Below are 21925 nucleotides of genomic sequence, written 5' to 3' on the forward strand. Positions count from 1 at the left end.
CCAAGAACATGCGTACATAGTATAATGGATGATCTCATATCATATCAAGATCTCGTTGTACAAAACAACAAAATGAGCTCACAATATGAATACAAATAAGAACAAGTCCCCGATACTTTATGTCTCCTATTGATTCATAAATAATCCTTTGATATTCCGTGATTTATTTTTGCATTTAAATATAAATTCAACTTTTGCGCTTTTTGCTCTTCATCTCTGGTAGAGAGGCTCTTATATTCAACGTTAGCGTTTTCCACTCCTGTCTTCATTTTGGTACATCTTTAAATGCTTTTTGTTCGTGATCATTCAACTCGAAATTCCCCGCGTCAAGAGTCTGAGCTATTACCAGCTTGTGTGTTTATCATGCAGTCAGTCATGCAGATTATTTCCATGTCGAATGGCCAATCTAGGCGCACAACGCACATCTAGACTTGAAGAATGAAGGCGCATTCGAATTACATTGCATTATTATAAATACACAACGGTAATCTGCATGTTTAATCGCTGCAATCGTAATCGTGGACAAGATCGTTATTCTAATCTCGAATCAATGGAAACGTTTATTTTAAAAGCAAAAAGACGTTTTAAAATCACGATCACGAAATTGGAATTATCAATAGGTACATTTGGGTCTATTCAAAATTTTATCAATGCATATGATAAAAATATATAGAAATGTTAATGTGTGTTAGTTTTGCTTTCACGCATAAACCATTGAACCAATGTTGATAAAATTTGGTTTAGAGCTATTTCTGATCAAGGAAAAGCAAATAGGCTACTTTTTATAGCAAAAATATAACTAGAAGGATGTAAAATTAGGGATGAAAGTTAGAGATGTCGCTAAAATGCAATATTCACATTTCTTATTTTTTTAATTTACAACAAAGTATTTAACCATCCATTTATTTAAAAAATACATATAATTTAAGGGTTGGTAAGTTTCCAAAATTGTATAATTGTATAATCTATAATTATTGCGGTAAACAAAAGGCACAGTTTGTTTTTCTTGATGTTGAATGCTTACTTCTCAGTTAATTTCATGATCATGTCAAGCAGATAACGCAAAACACCGAAACCGTAAAGAAAATCATGTTTCGTAAATCGTTAGCAGTTTTCTAACCTAGAATTACGGCCGCAAAGTGTGTTATTAAGCCGACGCGCCGACTGATTTGAATTTAAAGCAGCGCGCGGCCACGCCAGTTACGCAGCTCGCGATTAATTCTAATTAAGCGTTGTTTTATGCGCGCTGCCAGGTATTTAAATGTTAAATTCGTGCCATTCAAACATAGCATGCGATGCCGATGTTACGCTAGGCACGTGTCAGGAATTAGTTTTTTTTTTATTCACTACGATTTAGAATCAATTTGATTCCGGAAAAGTTTATCATTTTCTGTTTTACTTGCATTTAAAAATTGTTAGTCTGTATTTATACAAACATGTCAAGACCGTATCGAATGTAATCCTTAAGAGGAGGAATCAACGAACCAGGAACAACTTGGCGAGTCCGTTTGCGAGATTGTCGATGCTTCGATGTCGAATGAAATCTGAGAAATGCCAACACACATTGTCCAACAACGACCGCAAATGAGCAGATAGGAAGTAACATTCGAATTTATTACGTCTATAAATAACAATAACAATAAACTGATTAGCGAAATGTTTCGCCGCAAACGAATCAAGATGCAAGAATCAAGATTCTTATCATTTCTATTACACCTACGCCAATATTCTAACTCGAATTAAACTTTATTCTAAATCCTACGCTGAGTTTCACTCATTGATTTGATTGTTTCCACTTATTCTTGTTTAAAAGTTCACGGAAGTTAACAATGCGTTAATGTCTTCATTAACTAATTGGCTGAAAATTTCACATTAAGATGTAAAAATCGATTCGCCGCGGCAAATTATAATTACTAAACGAGTGCTGATGACTTCCAAGCCTTGGACATGACAGATCACATGGTCTAATTAATGCAATTAACGTAATCTTAATTAAATTAATTGCTTGCCTTGCAGTCGGGTTCAATATCGTCTGCAATTTCGAGGAAAATTCAATTAATTGGGAGAAATTTTAGCCTGTCTCACGTTCATTAATTCCATCAACAATAATTTGGGATAAGATTGATCCGTTTGTAATTGCTGACTAATTATGTATTTTTAGATTTTTAAACATTTTGTGTATGGATGACATCATCTGCTTTAAAAACAAAAAATGTTTGTTGAGTCATTCTATGAGAATACTCGTAGGAGAAGTTGTTTTTCTCTTTTAAGACTTTAATAAAGGGACTTCCACTTTGCATAAATTACAGCGACGTTTGCGCAAACTTGGTGCGTATATTTTAGCTTCTTTAGTGCGCTATTTTCTTGTCAGGATTGCAGGGTTTTCGTGCGTACTTTCTTGGTATTATACAAATAATTTATTCGGTGCCACTGGTGACAGCAAACGATGCACATGATGGCTACTTAGAAAGAAATGTTGAAATAAAACCGTTTTTGTGTGTTTGTGTCGCTTTCATGCAAAAAGTACTCAACCAATTTTGATAAAATTGATATGGACATATTTATGATCGTAGAAAATAAAATAGGCTACTTTTTATGACAAAAATTTAACGTTTAGGGTGTGAAATAAGGGATTAAAGTTAGTGTGAAGATTTAATCACATTTATAGTTATATAATTTGAATCTAGATGGCGCATTCATTAATTCTCTTTTTATTAAATTAAAATTGTAATTAAAGTTGAAGTTGCGGTTAAAAAGCTAATAAAACATAATTATAAATAATTTTCTTGCACTTCCACCGCTAGAAAATGAAATATTATAGAAAACTTGTTTTTAATGAATAAAAATTTCTCTGAATTAATAAAAATGACATTTCTGACTCTTCAGTTTCTTTGTGCGTCTGGTATGTAGTGTTTTGACATATGCGAGTCGTTGAAACTGTGAAACATTGAAACAATGTTGGGTAGACAAGTCATGCCGTTGTCTGCCGTCGTGTTTTTGAGTTGCGAAAGCTCAGATTGCGCGCCGAGAGACGTTCCGCGTTCGTGCTGTTATGCTGCGTTACATTCTCTTTCGGGCCGTTTTGTGCTTTTTATGAAAGGCAGGCTCGCACGATCCTCCATGCTCCCGAGTAAAAGCAAACTGGGCAAACTGGTGATTTCGTCAAGTGAGCTGTGTGAAGTTATCCTAGTGGAATCTCTCAAGATAACAAGAAACAACGGAGAATTCTATACAAACAAAACGTTACATAGCATCAAAAATTCCAACAATTTTACACGTAGAACAACAGCGAAGCTAATAAAAATTTAGATTTTAACTGTTTAGTAGCTAATTTTATCGTTAAGTATTAAGTTCGCTTTTGTAAATAGTCTCGATTTAGATTCTGATCATAATGTCTGGAAAATCATATAGTACGCGTGCGTACGACCGTGACTTTACGACTTTTCCGCGTGTGCATTTCCCTATTTAACAATTCTCGCTTAAGTCCAGTTTATGAGTTCATGACTTAACCGCAAAATTACTCTATTTTCAACCGGCTTCAAGATGAAACAAATTGAAGTAACAATTGCAATTTTCTACTTTATTAAACTTTTGATTAATCGTTTGCAATATTCTTTTGGAAAGTGTACTTCCTAAATTGATTGATGTGTGTAGATGCAGTGTTGGATTGTGTCTCGCTTTGGCACATTTCACACGTTTTCATAGGTGATACGCGTGACGCGTGAAGCCGTGACGCGGACGATTTGTGCTTTTCAATTTTCGCCACGCCGCGGCATGTCTTTAACAAAACGCCGCCGCTGCCGCCCATCAATCTTCCTCTTCCTTATGTGTGCGGCGTGCATCTAACGTCTTGATCCTGATTCTAGGCGGTCGGGTAATTTTGGTAATATTAGTAATTTTAGCTCATTATCATTATCATCACCATCGTCATGAGTACCTCTCATTAGAAAACAAAAAATGAATAATAATTCAATTTGTTTGTATTATACCCGGTAATAATCAGTTTTTTGCAGTTCGTGAAAATCATAGTTTTAATTTTATATGTAAAAAGAGCATTTGTTAGTAAGATCCTTAATTTAAATGTAAATAAATGAGAAATGCTTAGAATGCAGTTTCAGCGCTTATTTTACACTCTAAAAGTTATATCTTTGTGACAAAAAGTAGGCTATTTTATTTTCCAAGAAGCAAAGTATCTCTATGCAAAAATGTATCAAAATTGGTTCAGTGGTTATTGCGTGAAAGCGTCACAAACAAACAAATAGCATTAAATAGTCCCGCAGAACTCCGGATTCACCTATATCAACAAATGTTGCTTTAAATTAATCATTTAACTTAATTTTATTCAGTGCTATTAATAAAACTAGATGAATACCGGCCCAAAATGAAGTTTTTTCAAATAAAATTTGCGCAAAAATATATTTTTTGCTATTTTTGCTATTTTGCAAATCGAAAAGACAAATCAATTTTTTTCTTCTATTTTTCTACTTTTCTAATCATTATTCTGTCTTCTTATAACAACAATACCATCGTCTACTTTGTTATTTACGAGAATATAGAGCTATATCTATCATTTACTTTGGTTACATAGTATAAACCCTGATAAGCAATTAATTAACTTCCATCATTTACGTATAAATTATAAATTTATTATAAATCCCGAGGTCTTGGTTCAACTCGACGCGGGCAGCGTGGGCCGCCATTAAATTACATATATTTGTTTATCATTTATCAGCCTGAATACTGCGTGGTAATGAACGGTCCGAGGCGAGAAGATGATGGCATCAACAACGCCAATCAAAATAATCGAATTAACGTCAAAATAATCATCTTGTCCTCAAGCACAACCACACATACACATCCACATTCACATTTAATCAAATCAATTTAGATTGAACGCAATCAAAACGAATCAATGTTGTGTTGCTTAGTGAAAAATACAAATAAAAGAGTTAAACAATCAAACGACGAAAAAATAAAAAGAAAAATTATTGTTTTTGTTATCTTCCCGAATGATTGTTAATGAAATTCATTTCCAATGGAAAAATCAATGTCTAGGGTTCTTGAACCGCATCAAGCACGTTAGCACTCTGTGTGGTACTACCGTAATAGTAATAGTAATTGTGAAGTGAAGTGGAGTTAGAAGTAAAGTAAACCGAGTCGGAAAGCGATCGGCGATCGATCAATCGGCGCTCTTGCACTTTATGCCCGGTCGTCGTCGTCGTCGGTTATTTCACTTTTTCAATTGCACCGCTAGGCCGCAGTGCCCGCAATTATTATAATTACCGTTCGCGGTAACGTTTTCGATACGTCCTGATGCGTTCCTTCTTTGTGTTTTCTATTATTTCTATCGTCGCCAGCCTGACATTGATATATCTTTACTGTTGTGGATAGTCATCTTCAATCTTCAGTCTAGACTAGAATTCGAAACTCTTCACTCATGTATGTCGCATCGCCACAGGAAAATTTCATTTTGCTAAATTTATATGTGTTGTCATATACATTGTGAACGTACTGTATGCATTGCAACTATTTTCATTCCCCGAATAGTCATAATATTTATTCGTAGCATTTCCATTTCGGTCGGCGGCGTTCGTGCACTTGAAAGCTTCTTGTTTTAATTGTAAATTGAAATTCCGCACACGTACGAGAATTTCTTAGACGCGCATTGAATAATATAAATCGAATTGATAAATATTTATAGGTCAAGCTGTGCCTGTGACTTCATCCGTGTTGATTTAAATAAAAAGAAGCATAACTAATTACTTTGTTGTTTCTAGGAGCTATTATATGTCTACCATTGCAATAAAATTCTTAATTTTATTTTTAAGAATTGGAAAATGATTATAATGCACTTTAATGCCCTCTAGATTTGAACTATATAACTAAAACTATGATTAAATGTTTATAAAAACTTTAATCTCTGCTGTTTTGCTTTGCAATTTAATTTTTTGCAACAGGAAGTAGCCTATTTGCTTTTCTTTGATCAAAGCTATCTCTACACCAAAATTGATCAAAATTGGTTAAATGGTTTTTGCGTGAAAGCGTTACAAACAAACAAACTCACATTTGTGTTAATACCACTAGTATTATTAGGTAAGTCAATATTTATACTTAGAATTTTGGATAATTATATATGTCGTGTACAAATTGATAGTTCGGGTAGCCTGGGACGTCAAATTAATATTGAAAATTGAAATGTTGAAATTTCAACAAATTACAAAAGGACACATGAAAACACATCAATTTGCCGGCCGCTGACTGCCAAAAACGACTCCTTGAACTTTTTCAACAGGCGCCAAAAAAATTAGGAACCCACGCATCATTTAAATTCAATTATTTGAATTTTTAGATCAGCAAAAACGAAACTATGTGCATAATGATAGAGAATCATTTTAATAGTAGTTCAGCATATATCAAACAATGTTTTAGTGTTTAATAATTAATATTATGGGTGCAGACTTAATGGGTAATAAAATAAAATTTCAGTGACACTCGGTATATTTTCAAATTTATGATTTGCTTGTTAACTTTGAAGTTTTCATCAAGCCCCATCCTTGCGTGTATTGTCGCGTTGCTATTAATGAAAAAACAATCTTTACTACCAGAGTCGTCGGACAATGTTGTCATGTTTATAAATAGCGCTCGTTTGAGGTTATGTGTGTCGCGCGAATTAAATTTTACGTGAAATTAGTTTTTACGACGTTTCGGCTTCTTTTTCATGCTGGTGTGCGCGCATGGCGTAATGTTTAATGTTTCAATTTACGAAGCGCGCTCATCTAATGTGTTTAATGTTACATCGAACTGAAAATTTTACGTAATATATTTTAGTTAAGTCGTCTGCGTCCAGCGTTCCGAGCGTGAAATTTTCGGTGTGTGCGTGTGCGTTGGTCAACCGTGAAAAATCCAAGGTTACGGTCAGTCGGGACTCGGGACGAAAACAGAAAAGCACTAAAAGCACAACACACACACACAGTGTTTTTGTTTTCTTTTTTCGTTTGGAAACATAGTTTTGACTACATTTGACGTGACGTGACGTGACGTGTTACAAAAACATAGAAATGTTCAGATTTGATGATTTTATTTTCTCATTTTTTGATTTTACAAATTTGGTTTTATTATGGATGGATTTTGTGAGAGTTCAACTATGCATATTTTATTCGCGTTTCGTAATGGCTATAAATATTTTATTGCGTCAGAGACACCACACCAGCGAAATGTAGTTTACGTGCCACTATTGAACTTTATGACTTTTCATTGCAAAAACATTTAAACTAAACTGCAATATCGTAAAACAACGTAAAACTGAACTCGTAGATTATTCTTTTGTTTCACTCGAGGATCGTAAAGGGATATTTATTGGGTTTAGGACCTGCCTTCACTTTCGCTTTTATTTTCGTTCTCAATGAATAATATTCGAGGTCGCATTCGTGTCGTGTCGCGAGGGTAAAAATACAAAACAAGCATAACTATCGAAAAGTGCACTTTGCATGCTGTTACTCGACGCATGACACAATAGGTGGGTGAATGTAAATGTACAATATACTCGTGCTGTCGGCGTAAGATTGATGTGAATGAAACTTCTGTCGTGCCTGCGCAAGTCGAGGGTGTTTTGCTCTCCTCCTGCAGCGCTTCCATCTCGAGCTTATTGTGTCTCGTGCTCCCTTTCACTTTTATTCTCGATAACATGTGATCAATCATCAATACCACATGTTCTATCAACTTCAAAACATTGATTAAAGTAAAATCTTGAACGTAAATAGTCCGAAACTCTAGAGAAAGATGAAATATATGCAACCAAACATACAATGTTTTTGTTTTCACTCAATTTCCTTCATTTATCTTTATAAATCATTTAGAAAACATCGTAAATTTATATAATTGACTTTTTTATGAGTTTGTGATGAACAAAAGTCTCATCTTGATTGTGTATAATTACACTGACAAATACTGCGTTAATTGAGCCATAAAATTAAATGTTGTTGCAAACAATGTTCAATTCGTATTTATTAATAGATTAATGGTCCAATAACGGGACGCGAGTTGATGATAACGTCGAATTTTCCAGAACATCGCACAAACAATAAACGAGACCTGCGTGAGCGCGAAAAAGTGCACTGTCAGCATTGAAACAATGCCAAAATGTTGAAGTAACTCGATTTTTTGGCGCGCGTTAAAATAACGATTGTTTACGTATATGAATCTCACCAAAAGAGGACAATATGGCGAGAAATAAATCGACACGCGGCTGATGTTTGTTTAATTAAAGGTCGTGATGCTTGTTGACATGCAAAAAACCGCAAATTGTTGAACAATCTGCGTCGCATCCTATTCCGATATTTATCACACATCGCATTGAAATGTTACGCAACGCTGTAATTCAAAGCCCACCACAGAATAATAACAGCAATAGAGACCATCAGTGGGCACAACAAACAACGTTTTATGAATGGAAGTCATCTCTCGCGTTGTTGTTAACAAATAATTCGTGCGGACTGCTGCAATTCATGCGGAACGCGGCGGCGCATTATAAAATATAAACAGTTGCAGTTGTTCCGATGCAATGCAACGAATGCACAATAAACTTGAACCTACAAATAGCTGTGAGTTGCTACAGTTGCTACAAAAGCGGGAAATAATAAATTTAGGATTTAATTCGGTTTAATTCGGTAAATTTTGTTCGAAATACGTTTCGTCATGGTTTTATTCAACTTTTCTCTACTTATTGTGAGTAGAATAGCTGAAAACTTAATATTGGGGATGAATTACTGAATATCACAAAAGACAAGTTTACCCCAAACCCCATTCGGAAACTTTGATGCTTTCGAGCGATTTAAGGGATTTAGTTAGGCTTATAATCTGAGTGGAGGGTGGTGACGCACGTATTTATTTCAATGGATGTATTCTACGATTGATTGTTGGATGATGAATGCTAATCAAATATTTTTTCTTTTTTTGAGTTCCCAAGTGGTTATTAAGACAAAGGAATTTTCTTTGACCTTGGCAGGTCTATTTGGAATGTTGGACAAGCTCATGATCATTTATTATTCTTGCGGAATTTTCGCCGCAGATTTTTTTTCTTGGGGAAACCGTGGAAACTGCGGCGAAGGTCACATTCAGCTAGGTCAGGGGTGCAGCCGGCTGGCGAGATGTACGAGGGAGGAGACTCTGTATTGATCGTAACCGACGCACCTCGGCTCCCTTAAACTCACACGATAACATCACGAATAGAGAATACAGAATGGAATCAGATTAGAAACAAAACATAATTGCTTCAATGCAATACAATACAATACAAAGGTTTAAAATGTTAACCTTTTTTTGTGTATTTTGGAAAGAGAACATTTGGTAAAGTGTAAACTAAGAACTGTATGTGAGAATACGTCATTGGTGCTGTCAGGCAACATTGGAATTGCTAATTCTGGCCAGAATGCAGCCAATCGGAAAAGAAAGTCAAGTGCAAGTACGAATCTCATGCCTGCACTGACGACTGATGCTGATTTGCATACGTTACGTTGTCTATTTTAGTCTGAGGCTAATTTTTATTTCTTGCAGTTACTGTAAACAGTACCGCATTGATAGTTGATTTAAGCCAACTGTTAAATGAAACGGCAAACAGTTCTTACTTAAAAATCAATACCAACTTGCAAGGATTAATTTCTAATAATTCCGGGCAAAAACTGATATGTTTTGTCTTAAAATGTTTAATATTCCTCTCAATGACAGATGCAATCAACTTATGCAATTAAAACTAATTTTCTGCACGTGGCCCACGAAATATCCTGTCAAATACATCAATCATCATTAATTTTTGATAGATTCATGCAGAATTTGCACGTTTGCATCCCTCGTATCCTAATATAATCGATATGTTGATGTTTTGCACTCCCTACGACGGTCCTGTGTGTCTGGTTGAAATTTTAAAATGCAATTGGTAGATAATTGCATTTGCGTTCGATTTATGCTTGCAGAAGGGAGTGTTATCCGCCATATTGCATTAATATTAAACAGCCTAAAAGCACTCAACGCAATAAAAAAATACTTCAAATTGAAGTTGTATTTTGAGCAAACTCCGTGCTAAAATTATACACACAGCGTATATTTTTAGTTGTTTATGGTAATATGTTTACTATTTTCGTAGTTAACATCAACTAGATTCTAATTGGAACACATGCAACTAATTTGCACGAAAACATCAACAATTGTGTTTGAATCTTTCATTCGTTTTATTTCAGCCGTCAGAGCGCACAGCATGTGCTTCGACGTCTTGAATTCCCACGCATTTCGCCTCGCAAACAAATAGTCGATTCATCGCGTTTTTCCTTCTGTCCTGTTATAATCCTGCAAAATTCCGCCTATTTGCTCTCGCATGCAAAGCGGAAAAAAGTGGGCAACACTCTGCGCACCTTCAGTGTGTTATGGATTGCCTGCAACGAGCGATTTATGCATGGGCGGCAACCGAGTACACGCTATTAGATCTTGTATTAAATTTACATAAACTAAATTGCACTCTGTGCTCATACTTACATCGTTACACGTTACTAGTTGTAAGACAGCTGTGGAGTCTTTAAGCAGTTAGAGAGGTGATAAAACTAAACTATTCGCAGCTATGATAAACGGCATCTTCCCGTTTGTTTGTGAGACAACAATTTGCAAATTAGATACAATAAATCTACTAGACTCTTAAAATATATTTTGGTCTAGTGAAAAACAGTAAATTTAACACGTTTTGTTTTATTTCTAGGGTATCTTTCGGTAGTTCGAAAGGCTCCATGGTTGAGACATTAATCTATGAAACACCGGTTCAGGAAGAACCAGAAACAAGTCCGATACAAGAAAATGCCACACCATTTCCAGCCGATCAAGACCAAACTGAGTAAGTTTACCTTTTTCTAATGAAAAATTTGTTTTCAAATGTTTTGATATCTGTATGAAATGTTTGCGCTCGGTACTCCTAGCGACATCTAGTGTGTATTAGGTATATCTTTAAATGCCTGGGTGTGGCGTGAAGGGCGCTGCGATCGCTCCATCACGCTTTGGTGCGGTTCGAGCGCTTGGTGCGCTTGATGCGTTTCGGCGTTTTCGCTTTTTTTCGCTCGGCGATCGGCATCGAACGGACCGCGCTGGCCGGCATAGTGACAGGGCGAGTGAGGCGGGCTGAGGAGAGCGTGAGCGAGGAACAGCATCGCACCGCGGCGTAATCGTAACTAGCGCTTTCGCGTTAAACATTGCGCACGGCGAGCGCCCGCAGTGTTCATTTGTGTTCGACGCCGTTTGCGTAAAAATAAGCAGTGCCGATTGTGTTCATGCTCGTTGTTTTTCGGGTGCCGCGATCTGTGATTACTTGGTGTCAGTGCAGAAGGCGTGAATCCAGCGATTGCCATCGACACAAAGGGAGGAAAACACAATTGGCGCTTGGGATTTACCCCTAGCAACATAGCAATCTACAACTACTACTAGGTAACGCATTTGTTTTTCATGTGTATCGGTTGCTAGGTAACGTACAGAAACAAATTTTATTTGGTTTATTACATTCGTATGATTTATTCATTCAAATTTTCATTCAATTTGCGTAAATTTATGCAGGAAATTATTCTTTTAACCTCCAAAGTTACGCATAAATTCGCAAAGAAAGCGAGAGTAATCCGAGGTGTGAAGGCTTCTCCGAAGTGAGAGTGAAAGGATTTCGTAATACGTTGGCCTGTGCCGAAAAAAAAACTGGTTTCGCACGCGAAAGGAACATCTTTCGCTCGTAATACGCGCGCGCTTATATAATTCAGCATTCCGGGGATTATGCCGCGTTCGTTATCCCACAATATGCGTGTGTGCAGAATTAAATTCATACTTTTTGCCGCTTTTCTGTGTCAGTCTATGTTTGAACTTGTGCGTTTATAAGTCCAACATATGTTTAATGTTAATACATATACAAAGTAATATAAACTTGCTGTTTTGTTGAGATAAATCTCGATAGTATCTCAAGTCAAAGAAGAAACAACTAAAAATACAGTTGATGTTACACCGGCGTACAAATCACATACACACAAAAAAAAGAAGAAAGGTTTCCAACGACCTCGGCCACGAAGCGCGTATGAAAGTAAGAAACAGCTGGGAGACGCTTTTGTGTTCTTGTTTTCCTTACCGGTCGTGCGTGTTGTGCGTTCGAGGAAAGCACCGCAAGTAAAATAAGAATCAGAGGGTCATAATGTCGTCGTTGTTAGGCGGGAAAAATGGTGTGAAGCTGGCGAAGTGACGGAAACGTGAAGTCAAAATTGAAGCCACAAAAAACGTTTCCTTTCTGAATTCGCACAAAAAACCAACATAAAATCAACTTTCAAATTCCGTTTCTTTCGTGTACGCGATAAGATTTGATTTATTTAAGTATTTTTCTTTAGAGTTTTAATCTTTACTTTCTTTTGTAACTCTCAGACATGTTTTTCTTTACTATCGGTTAAAAAACTTTAATTTCGTGCATGTAACATGCAAGGCGGAATTGAAACCTGCAGACGACATGCAATCGACGGAAAAGCTGGTAATCGTAAAGCTTATTTGCTACTCGTACTTGCAACATATGTCTGCATAGAAATGAATTTTTAATTAACTGTTTGATGGTGAAATTGATGAGAATGTCATGATTAAAGTTTTGATGAGATTTGTGAACAAAACACATTATTTATGTACTGATTTTCGAACGAAATAAATTTGTTATGTTTGTGCATGTAACCTATTTATAATTAGTCAATATTGATGTAAATTATACGTAATGTTTGTTTTCCTCGACGCTGTAAAAACGCCCGATAGAAGTTGATGAAGATGAGTTAATTCCTGTCGCTGCTCGCCTTCGCGCTGTTTACGCTGTTTGTGGGCAAACGCACACGCGCGAACGCATTGCGACCGTCTATTTCGGAAATTACGTCATGCCGAATTAGCCTGCGCACGAGCACACACTGACTTCACTTGTTCCTCTCTCGCAATAACATCAAATATCATATTTAATAAATGTAGATACGAATTCGGTTCTGGTTCGGTCTTCTCTTCTGCTGTGCTTGTAAATTCCAGAATGGTTGGTCATAATGTTCATTATTGTCCACAGCACATGACTCGTCTTCTCGTGCCACTTCACTTGCCAGCAATAGCTGCGAGTTTACATGCGCATATGGTGAATATTGTGATCCTGCGTCTGATTATATTTCATGTCGGACTGCAGATGACATCATCGTAATGTAATGTTAGCTCTCCTCACGTAGAGAGCAAACAAATTGATCCTTCACGTTCTCGGATCAATGCCTATAACATTTGCCTGCTTTCACTAAAGATACAATTCTCGAAGTTAATTGCAAATTGTTGAGTGACCGTAAACTGCTGTTTTACGTCGGTTTTTGATTGAAACTTATCTTCGATGTTGCAAGCCAACTGTCATGCCTGATAGTTTCCAGGCCCCATTTTTCTAGAGTGAATATCAAAATCAAAAGTCTGCGGAATTTCACTTCAAGATTCGTTTCATGCTCGGTGGATTATTCGAGGAATAAGGACTTGTTTGATTTGTTGGTTTGTTGCCTGTGTAGATTGCATTTAAATCGGTAAACACGCATATTACTGCTCGCATCTCAACATTATCGCATTTACAAACACGGATTGCCAATGCCGATGAAAAATACCCATTCGTGCGCTTCAGAAATGAACGAAATGCTGTTTATTTATAGACGGGATGCGTCGCGCCGACGGTGGTGCCGCTTGCGCCTGCCGCATTTTTCGACTTTCCGCAGCGATTTCCAATCTGACGTGTAATTTATCAGGCGTGATTTATGCAGACATGCATAAATTAATTTTTCAAATGCATATTCGTGAAGATAACTCAAAATATAACATCAAGAAACTTTTTTGTGGAATAATGCATTAATTTCCTGATTGTTTTCTTTTTGTGGCTGTGAATTTGCTGAAAATTTAGCTTTGTACTCGTGTGGGTGTACATTTGGCTCTGGATTATTGCCAATTTCCTCGTATTTTTCGTCTTATTGCTCATATCTTAAAAATTGGCGGATTATTCTGGATTATTGGGCTAGGAACGACTTCCTTGAGTTTTCGCAGATGTAATAATATAAGAAAGAAATATTTTTTATCTTTTTACAATTAAATAATTAATAGATAAGTGAATTATCTTATAATTATACCCACATATTATTTCCAAAAGTTCTAAAATAGAACATGATGACATATTCGCAACTGCCATGCCATAAACTGTGCGCCCATTGTGGCGTTTTGTATAAATTTTCGGCGCACAATCTAAACATTTATGCGTTGGCGTTCGACGTCCATGATCCGTCACTTGAACATCGCAACGTTGGCGTCGATCGGCCATAACGAGCAGAAATTATTGCTAAAAATACGCGAGGTGCGGAGTCGCGCTACGGGCACGCATTATAAATTAAAATTTTAATGGCATTTATCACGACGTTGTGACCTTTTTATAATAAGCTGCCATTGGACACAAGTCCAGCGAGGTCAAGGCAAAAATGTACGTGGCTAATCAATAATTTCTTTTATTTCTTTATACAATTTACAATTCAAATTCACTTTACAACTATACGCAACATAATATAAAAGCGTCCTTTCAAAGTTAACCTTAATATAACCTGGTGAATGTTGTGTTAACCGAATTATGAAATTTTGACTTGTAATTTGTATGAAATTTACCTCCGCGGAGAGATGAAAGTTAAGGCATATTCATAGTGGTAAATATAGTGTCTCTTTGATATTCATGACGAAGCGATGGAGGAGAGTAAAAGGTGAACGAGCGCACTTGTTGACTACGAGGAACGATGCCTTCGAGTCCCTAAACGATGGAAGTTTTCAGGCGTGGAGTGCTTTTACTCAAAATAATGAAATTACCGTTTCATCTACTTACCACAAGCTGGAAGTCTTACTAAATTTACGAAATTGCTGTTTTCTAATGTTCCTGCAATATATTTCATTACGGTTATTACAAAAGTTTTTAACATCAACAAACAAGGAATAATATTAGAATAGATCTCCTCAAATTCCTTGGAAAATTTCTAAATATGCAGAGTGTTTAACCTACTTTCCCCACGCTCCAGCTTCCTTTTCCTCCTTCACTTTGTCATCGCATTCATCTTCCTGTCAACCTCCATCTTCTAAACGTGAAGGACTCGCTGCTTTGCTAATTTTAGTACCTTGCTAAACGATGTCGCGTGGGCGCCCCAACCGCCGGTCATTCGCATTTCAAAGGAAAACTTGAATGAACGCAGGATAAATAACCACCTCCTTTTCCTTCCAAGCTGGAGCGATAAAGATAACATGCAGATGAAGGAAATAGTGGATAATGGTTTGTCGAGGTAGTTTGAACAAGTTGGAGATGAGATGGCGGCTGGGGAGAGGTGGAGACGACTGCTGTCACTTCAACAACTTCATTCGAGGACATGAAGGAGCGCAATTTACATTTATGAGTCTTTATATCCTTCACAGTGTTCTCGTATTAATATTTTGACATTTTGCAAATGTTGATACTTGTACTAATGTAGAATATGTGCGGACATCACATTACGGAAATCATAATCATACATTACATCAACAATGGTCATTCATTGAATTATTGTGTTTGTCCACAAGTCCATTAGTGCGTGAATGGGTCATTATTAGAAGCTTTGGATTCGATGTAGAAATGTCAAATCGATTATAACATAAATAACTTGTGCGCTCGCCGCACTCGTGCGGCACGCTAATTTCCGGAAACTAAACGGTTTCCTTCCGGCCATTGGCCAGTTGGCACTGTTCCGAATGTTTGCGGTGCCTTCAACATTCATAATTTCAGAAGTTTTATATCTTAAGTACCTTGGTTGTAACTTGTAACTTTACTCACTACGAATTCATTCATTAATTGTATTTTTATGGCTATTCATAGAGCAAGTGTTGCTCAAGTCACTTAAGTCATTTCCAGCGGCATGATAAAGCAGATCAAACCGAATCAATAGTTGATATACGAGTTACACGCTTCTTTTCTCTTCTTTTCGATAACAGACTACAGGCGATGCAACTTAATGCAATTGCATTACTTAACTTAAGTCAAGTACTACACACTGATGTTTTGAACACTTTGAACTTACGAGTATGATGTTGCAATTTAGTTTCTTATAATCGTGGCGGTACAACCGAGTCGAGAAATGTAATTATCTTTTGTACTTACAATACTTTTGTCGTTCTCACCTTAAGACTCAGCGCGCTCGCTTATTTTCTTAGTCGGTTCTCACATCCGCTATTTTTATGTCTCTCATCCTCGACTTCGGTAACCGTGAACTTAACTTTTATTATGTTTATTGTAATGTCGTAGAATGTTCATCGTTTTGTTTTGTTTATATTTTCAATGTTTTTTTGGTTTGTGTGTTGCAGAGACGAGCGAGAAAAGGTACGAGTCTCCTTCGTGCAGCAGTCGAAGCCGCAGGAGGTCGTGCTGCCGGATGAGCCCGTCGTCCTCTCCGAGAGTGAATTCATGATGGCAGCTGCCGCCCTTCAGGACTCGCACCACGTCGGCAACGCGATGGTCACCAAATTCGTACGACAAGAAAGGTTGGTATTCGTGTAGGGGAAGTCCCGTAACGCCGGACGGCACCTAGCACCGGACACTCGTACTATTTAAGCTAGTTTAAATCTTTTCATTTCAAAAACAAGTGAAAGGGGTGCGGGGGCTCACAGGTACAGGATCACTCGTCGTGGCTCGCCAGTAACGCACACGGCCACGGCGGGAGCAGCCGTTTGCTGTTTCAGGCGCAAAATCACGACGTCACCTAAATATCAATGTAATTAATTTTAGTATATTTATGCATTTACATTTGAGTGGTATTCAAAGATACAAGTAGTACTTGATTGTTATCCGTAAAATGGTAGAATATTATTAGATTTTTAAACAATTTTAGTAGGTACCACCAAATGAACGAAAATGTCTGTCCCTTAGCACCGGACACTAAGCTGTCCCTTAGCGCCGGACAGTAAACATATTGATATTTCTTGTGAGAGAGAGAGAGTGAGGAGATGGCTATGTTGCAGTCAATGCATACATTTAGTAAATGTATACATTTACTAGTTAATGCATACATTCGCTAAAATTCGTAGTTAAAGTATTCATTGTAACTGAAATGAACACATTAGCTAGTGGATGTATGCATTCACGGGCTGCTTCTAGTCAGTGTGTTAAATCCGTTGATTAAATCGTTAAATTCTATCACCCCACCCCCACCGCCCCACAAATAATACCAAACAAGGTAGCCTACCTAACCATATGACATATTTGAAATGTCCGGTGAGAGGGTATGGCACAAATATGTGTCCGGTACTAGGTGCCACTTTTAAAACTATACTTTTTCTTACCAAAGTTTAATTGATAGTATTAATTATTTTTAACAGAGGTTGCATTTTTGTTATTTTAATTTGATTTCTAACTTTGTTATCTACTATATGTCATAATTTAATTAACATTTCTTCAAATATTTTTGATTTATTTATAAATAACCTTAGGTGTCCGCCACTAGGGACTTCCCTACATTAGACAAGTTTTTTTTATTGACGTCTTCCTGAGCGTTTAATTCGGCGTGTATGTTCATTTAGTTGCCTATGTACATCCGTTCGCTTCTGACACGCATGAGTAGCCTACTCAGTTACTGGATTGAACATGCTGGTTTAATGATATGAAATTTATGGCTAAATATCGTCGCGCGGCGTGCGACTCGTGGTCGGCGCGAGTTATTTCGATACGTTTTGCGTTTATTTTAAAAGTGCGTTGCGGAAATGTCGTCGACCTCCCGCGCTAACAGCCCGCGAGAGAGCGGTTATTACGTCGGCTACCCGTCGCGTTTGTGTGTCGCCGATGATGGCATTATATTGTTGTCACATCGCGCTTTCGGCACGTGACAACACGCCGACTTTTTATTGGAAATTTTGTTCCAATTTAGGCGTGGAATTTTAATTATTAGACATTAGTATAATTTTAGTGCCCACAATGCGGAATTGTAAACACAAGAGTTATGCTTTCTTTAACTAATTCTTTAATTGAATGTAATACTTTGATGACTCAGAGCGAATCAATGTTTTGCGGTGAATACTCGCGCGCGTAATAAAGTTATATAACTTTATTACAGGTGCAGGTATATTCCGATTAAAGTTGAAAATGATCTGTTGTGTCTGTCAGCGTGCGGTTATCCGCAGTTTCATACAAACGCAGGATATAAACGAATAAAAAACACAATTCACGGGCTTCCCGCGCCACAACTTCGAATCGCACTCGGTCAGCTAGATTTTAATCCTGCGCGCGGCATTTTATTGTGCATTACGTAAAATTTATTTATAGACTTTATTTATTTCGCGTATTAGCGCAGCTTGTACGCGTGTTGGTGAGTGTTTTATAATGTTATCCAACGAGGTGTTTTCGAAAACCTAAACGTACTCGGTGTTGTTTTTCTAAATCATTTTCACATAAATTGTCAACACTTTGTTTATTAGCCATGTTGTCGCTAGAATGACCTTCGCATACATTTCGTACAATTTATCAAACAATATTAAAATTGTTTAACATGAAAACGAGTATATGCACGAATCGCTCGTTTTATTCCGACGACGCTGCGTGTGATTTGCAAATAATGCGGGTATTATGTAAAATTAGTACTAGCGAGACTAAGTAAACAGCAATGTTAGTGCTGTCTGGGATTTTAGTGTTTTCAACAGGAGGAATGTAAATAATTGTGCTGGGTTTTACGTGGAAAGCACGTAGAAAATATCAGCGCAATTAAATTTTATATGAAACATTTTATATTTTGTATATTATACATTGTTTATGAGCGAAACCGGTACGATCGATACGTTAATGCTTGGATATAGTTCAGCGCGCAACCGAATTTGCAGTAATTGGGTCGTGTGCACCTTCAAGTACCATTATGTGCGCTTTATCGCCCAATTGGCGCACCAAACGCCTTGATAATGCCGTGAAAAGGCTGAAAATTCTATGGCACTGCAATAACTTCGTGCACAGCATATACTCATGCGGTAGCTGTTTCTGATACAATTTGTATACGTGCGTCGCGTTCTTTGTAAAAGGTTATAAAAATGATCGCTACCAAAGTGTGAAATTGGGCCAACGTGATATGGAAACAATAACAGTGTTCTGGTTATAGATGGCAAGCAGGAAGTTTTGATAATGACGCTCACATATTTGTTTTATACGAATCTAGTCGAAATTTATGAAATAATATTCGATTAACGTGACCCCAATATATTTTACTTTTTATGTACTTATTTACTGGGATTGTTTATTGGAACAATGGCTGATATAGTTAATCAGAATTTAGGTTTATTTTAAAAAATGTTACCATTTATAGAATCTGGAATTTTTTTAATTTAAAGAGTTCATCAGCATATAGATGAGATTTTTAATTGCGCATTTTTGTCCTTGTAAAGTTTAATATTTTAAGACGAGTACTTCCTGGAAGCCTTTCTCGAGTCGCCCATTAATATTTCATAAAATCTGAATTGTCAGCGTTTTGAAAGAAAGTGTTCTTGCTGAAATTACACCTTGCGGGCTTCAAAGTAAGGAAACTAAAGGATATTCCACATAAAGAACTAGCAATCAACGAACATCTTCAAGCGAGAGGTCTATACACGAGCAAAATTAGTCTTTTGACTTTTATTTCATACATTGTTTCTGCGACATTTATTGCACATTTTCTTACAAAATAATGCTCTAAAAATAGCAAAAATAATATTATGCATGTAAATGATAAAATTAGTTGTTTGTGAATATTTTGCGACCAAGACCACACCTAAGACAGGCAACCGCACCCTTGTTTAGAATTCATTTCCGATGTGTTGTTTCGCTCAGAGTTGCGATGCGCAATGTTGCTTGACAAATCGACCAACAAATTAATGCCCGCATTCATTGTCTTCAATTCGAAAATTTCCAACGCGCAATTAATCTCGTCGCTCTGCTGCCCGACTCCGAAAAAGTTTGATTGTATTTAATGTTTGACTCACGATGCACCTGCACCGAGTACAACCAGCGAGCATGAAGCACCGCCGTAATTAAATGCCTCCACCAAACAGTGCATGAATAAATCATGCAATTGCGCGCAATTGAGTCGTGTCGCGTGGGTCAGCGATGGCCAAGACCTTTTTCCAAGAGGCAATTCCGCATCTAGTCATTCATTCATCCGTTCATTCATGTTATGCACTCGGCGCTGCGGTCAGAGTTGAGCAATCGATTGTGAAACAATAACAAAACTATTTACTGGGACGTAATAAAAAAAGCAATCGTGGTAATTTACATATGCGTCGTTGCAAAGAATGCGCGTTCGTCCTTGAATGATCCTTGTTAGCTAGTTATTGGTTTTATTGCGCTCGCATAGCGTCAGGTCGAAATCGATTGGCTGGGCCCAGATTCTGGTATCAACTGTGTCAACATTTGACCAGTGTATAGTGTTGCACGACTAAGAAAAGAAAACAGAACTGTGTAAATATTGGTAGGGAGGTATCGTAAATTTGCTACAAGGATACGAAAGAACAATGCTACAGGGACCAAAGAAGGATTTTTCAAGGTTTAGCATCTATAAATTGTACCGAAAGATATAAAAATTTGTCGTAGATAAATTATTGCTCGATGATCTAATTTCGGTATAATGATTTTAATAAATTCTAATTCTGAATTTTATGGCAAAGTAATAATTTTATCTAGTCTCTATCGTGTTTGGTGTTCGGCCGCGATGTAATAAAGTCGTAAAACTCAATGGTGGCGGTCGCATTAAAAGCAATAAAGCTTGAAAAGGGACGCCGGGTGACGGTGGTAGTCGCTCAGTGTTTTATTCACTTCGACCCACTTTTCCGCTCGTTTTTCAATTCGATTTTCCTTTTCCGCCTGACGGTGCATGACACATTGAAGAACACAGCGCTAGATGTTATCGATACCTTAGGCGTGTTAATTAATTAGTTCTAAGCTCTTATCGGGAATATTTAAATTTAGTTTCCGATTGTTCCAAGTTGGGCGGAATAGTAACGAAAAGTTCTTTGTTGTCGTTGTAAAATTCTAAAAATGGATGGCGTCTAGTGAAAACTGTTGATACTGCAGTGTGTGTTTGTCGGATAACCTTCAACCTTTGTTGATCTAATTGCACCGGTGACGTAATGTGCCGGCGGTAGAGGTGGTGGAGGTGGCGGCTTGGTGGCCTGCATCCTCGGCGCGCACGCGCCTCTCGTCACCGCCGCCAATGTTTGCGGGCGCATCGCACATTGGGAGCGCTGCTGCACAACGTGGGGGCCCCTCGATCGATCATTTGGGGGCCGCGGCGCGCTCCAGTTTGCCGTTGTCTGTGGTAATGGAATAGTTGCGACTAGGACGTGGACGAGGTGGTTCGGTGGTTAGGAAAAGAAACCGAGATCAAAAGTCTATAAAACATTTCATCCGCGAGTGATTTGTGAGATCAAAGCAAACTCCGAGTGAAAAAAGTAAACAATTTCGATGTAATTATTGTCAATTTATAAATGATTGACCAATAACTCGAAATATGCGCACCCAATCCGGTTGATCAGTTTTCCCGGCGCAGCACGCAAAAACAACAAAACCAAAACATGAAACATTGCTATAAATAAACTACCAATATTAAAATAACGAACGTACGACGTGGCGTATGTGTCCCACGGAAAACTCTCGCGAAAGTCGAACGCATTGTTGGAACACGTCCAGGAGCGTCGACGCGTAGGCCGCGCGTCATTGCAGCTAGCCAACGGCGCAGTTTTCCCATTGCATTTTCCGCGACCAGTCGACCCGCGCCGGACGGCAAACATTGTTGGTGCATTCCGAACGACACAGACATTTTTGGACGCCGCTCAAGGAAGAAAGAAGAAAGTGTTACACATTACACTTGGAAAGTCAGACATTCCT

At 37.5% G+C, this 21925-nt stretch overlaps 1 protein-coding gene across 1 annotated transcript in view; it reads left to right on the plus strand.

Annotated features, from left to right (window-relative positions):
* LOC135794330 (uncharacterized) overlaps nt 1-21925 on the plus strand; it is a 40851-nt gene that overhangs the window by 15680 nt on the left and 3246 nt on the right. Inside the window, exons 3-4 of the mRNA XM_065305562.1 lie at nt 10742-10873; nt 16399-16575. Coding sequence (XP_065161634.1) covers nt 10742-10873; nt 16399-16575 — 309 coding nt within the window. The remainder of the gene's footprint in view (nt 1-10741; nt 10874-16398; nt 16576-21925) is intronic.

The sequence above is a fragment of the Atheta coriaria genome, unplaced genomic scaffold (genome assembly GCF_025399875.1).
Source record: "Atheta coriaria isolate IRGN ID8LTWV9N9 unplaced genomic scaffold, Caltech_Dcor_3.1 hic_scaffold_6_pilon, whole genome shotgun sequence".
Classification (NCBI taxonomy): domain Eukaryota; kingdom Metazoa; phylum Arthropoda; class Insecta; order Coleoptera; family Staphylinidae; genus Dalotia; species Dalotia coriaria.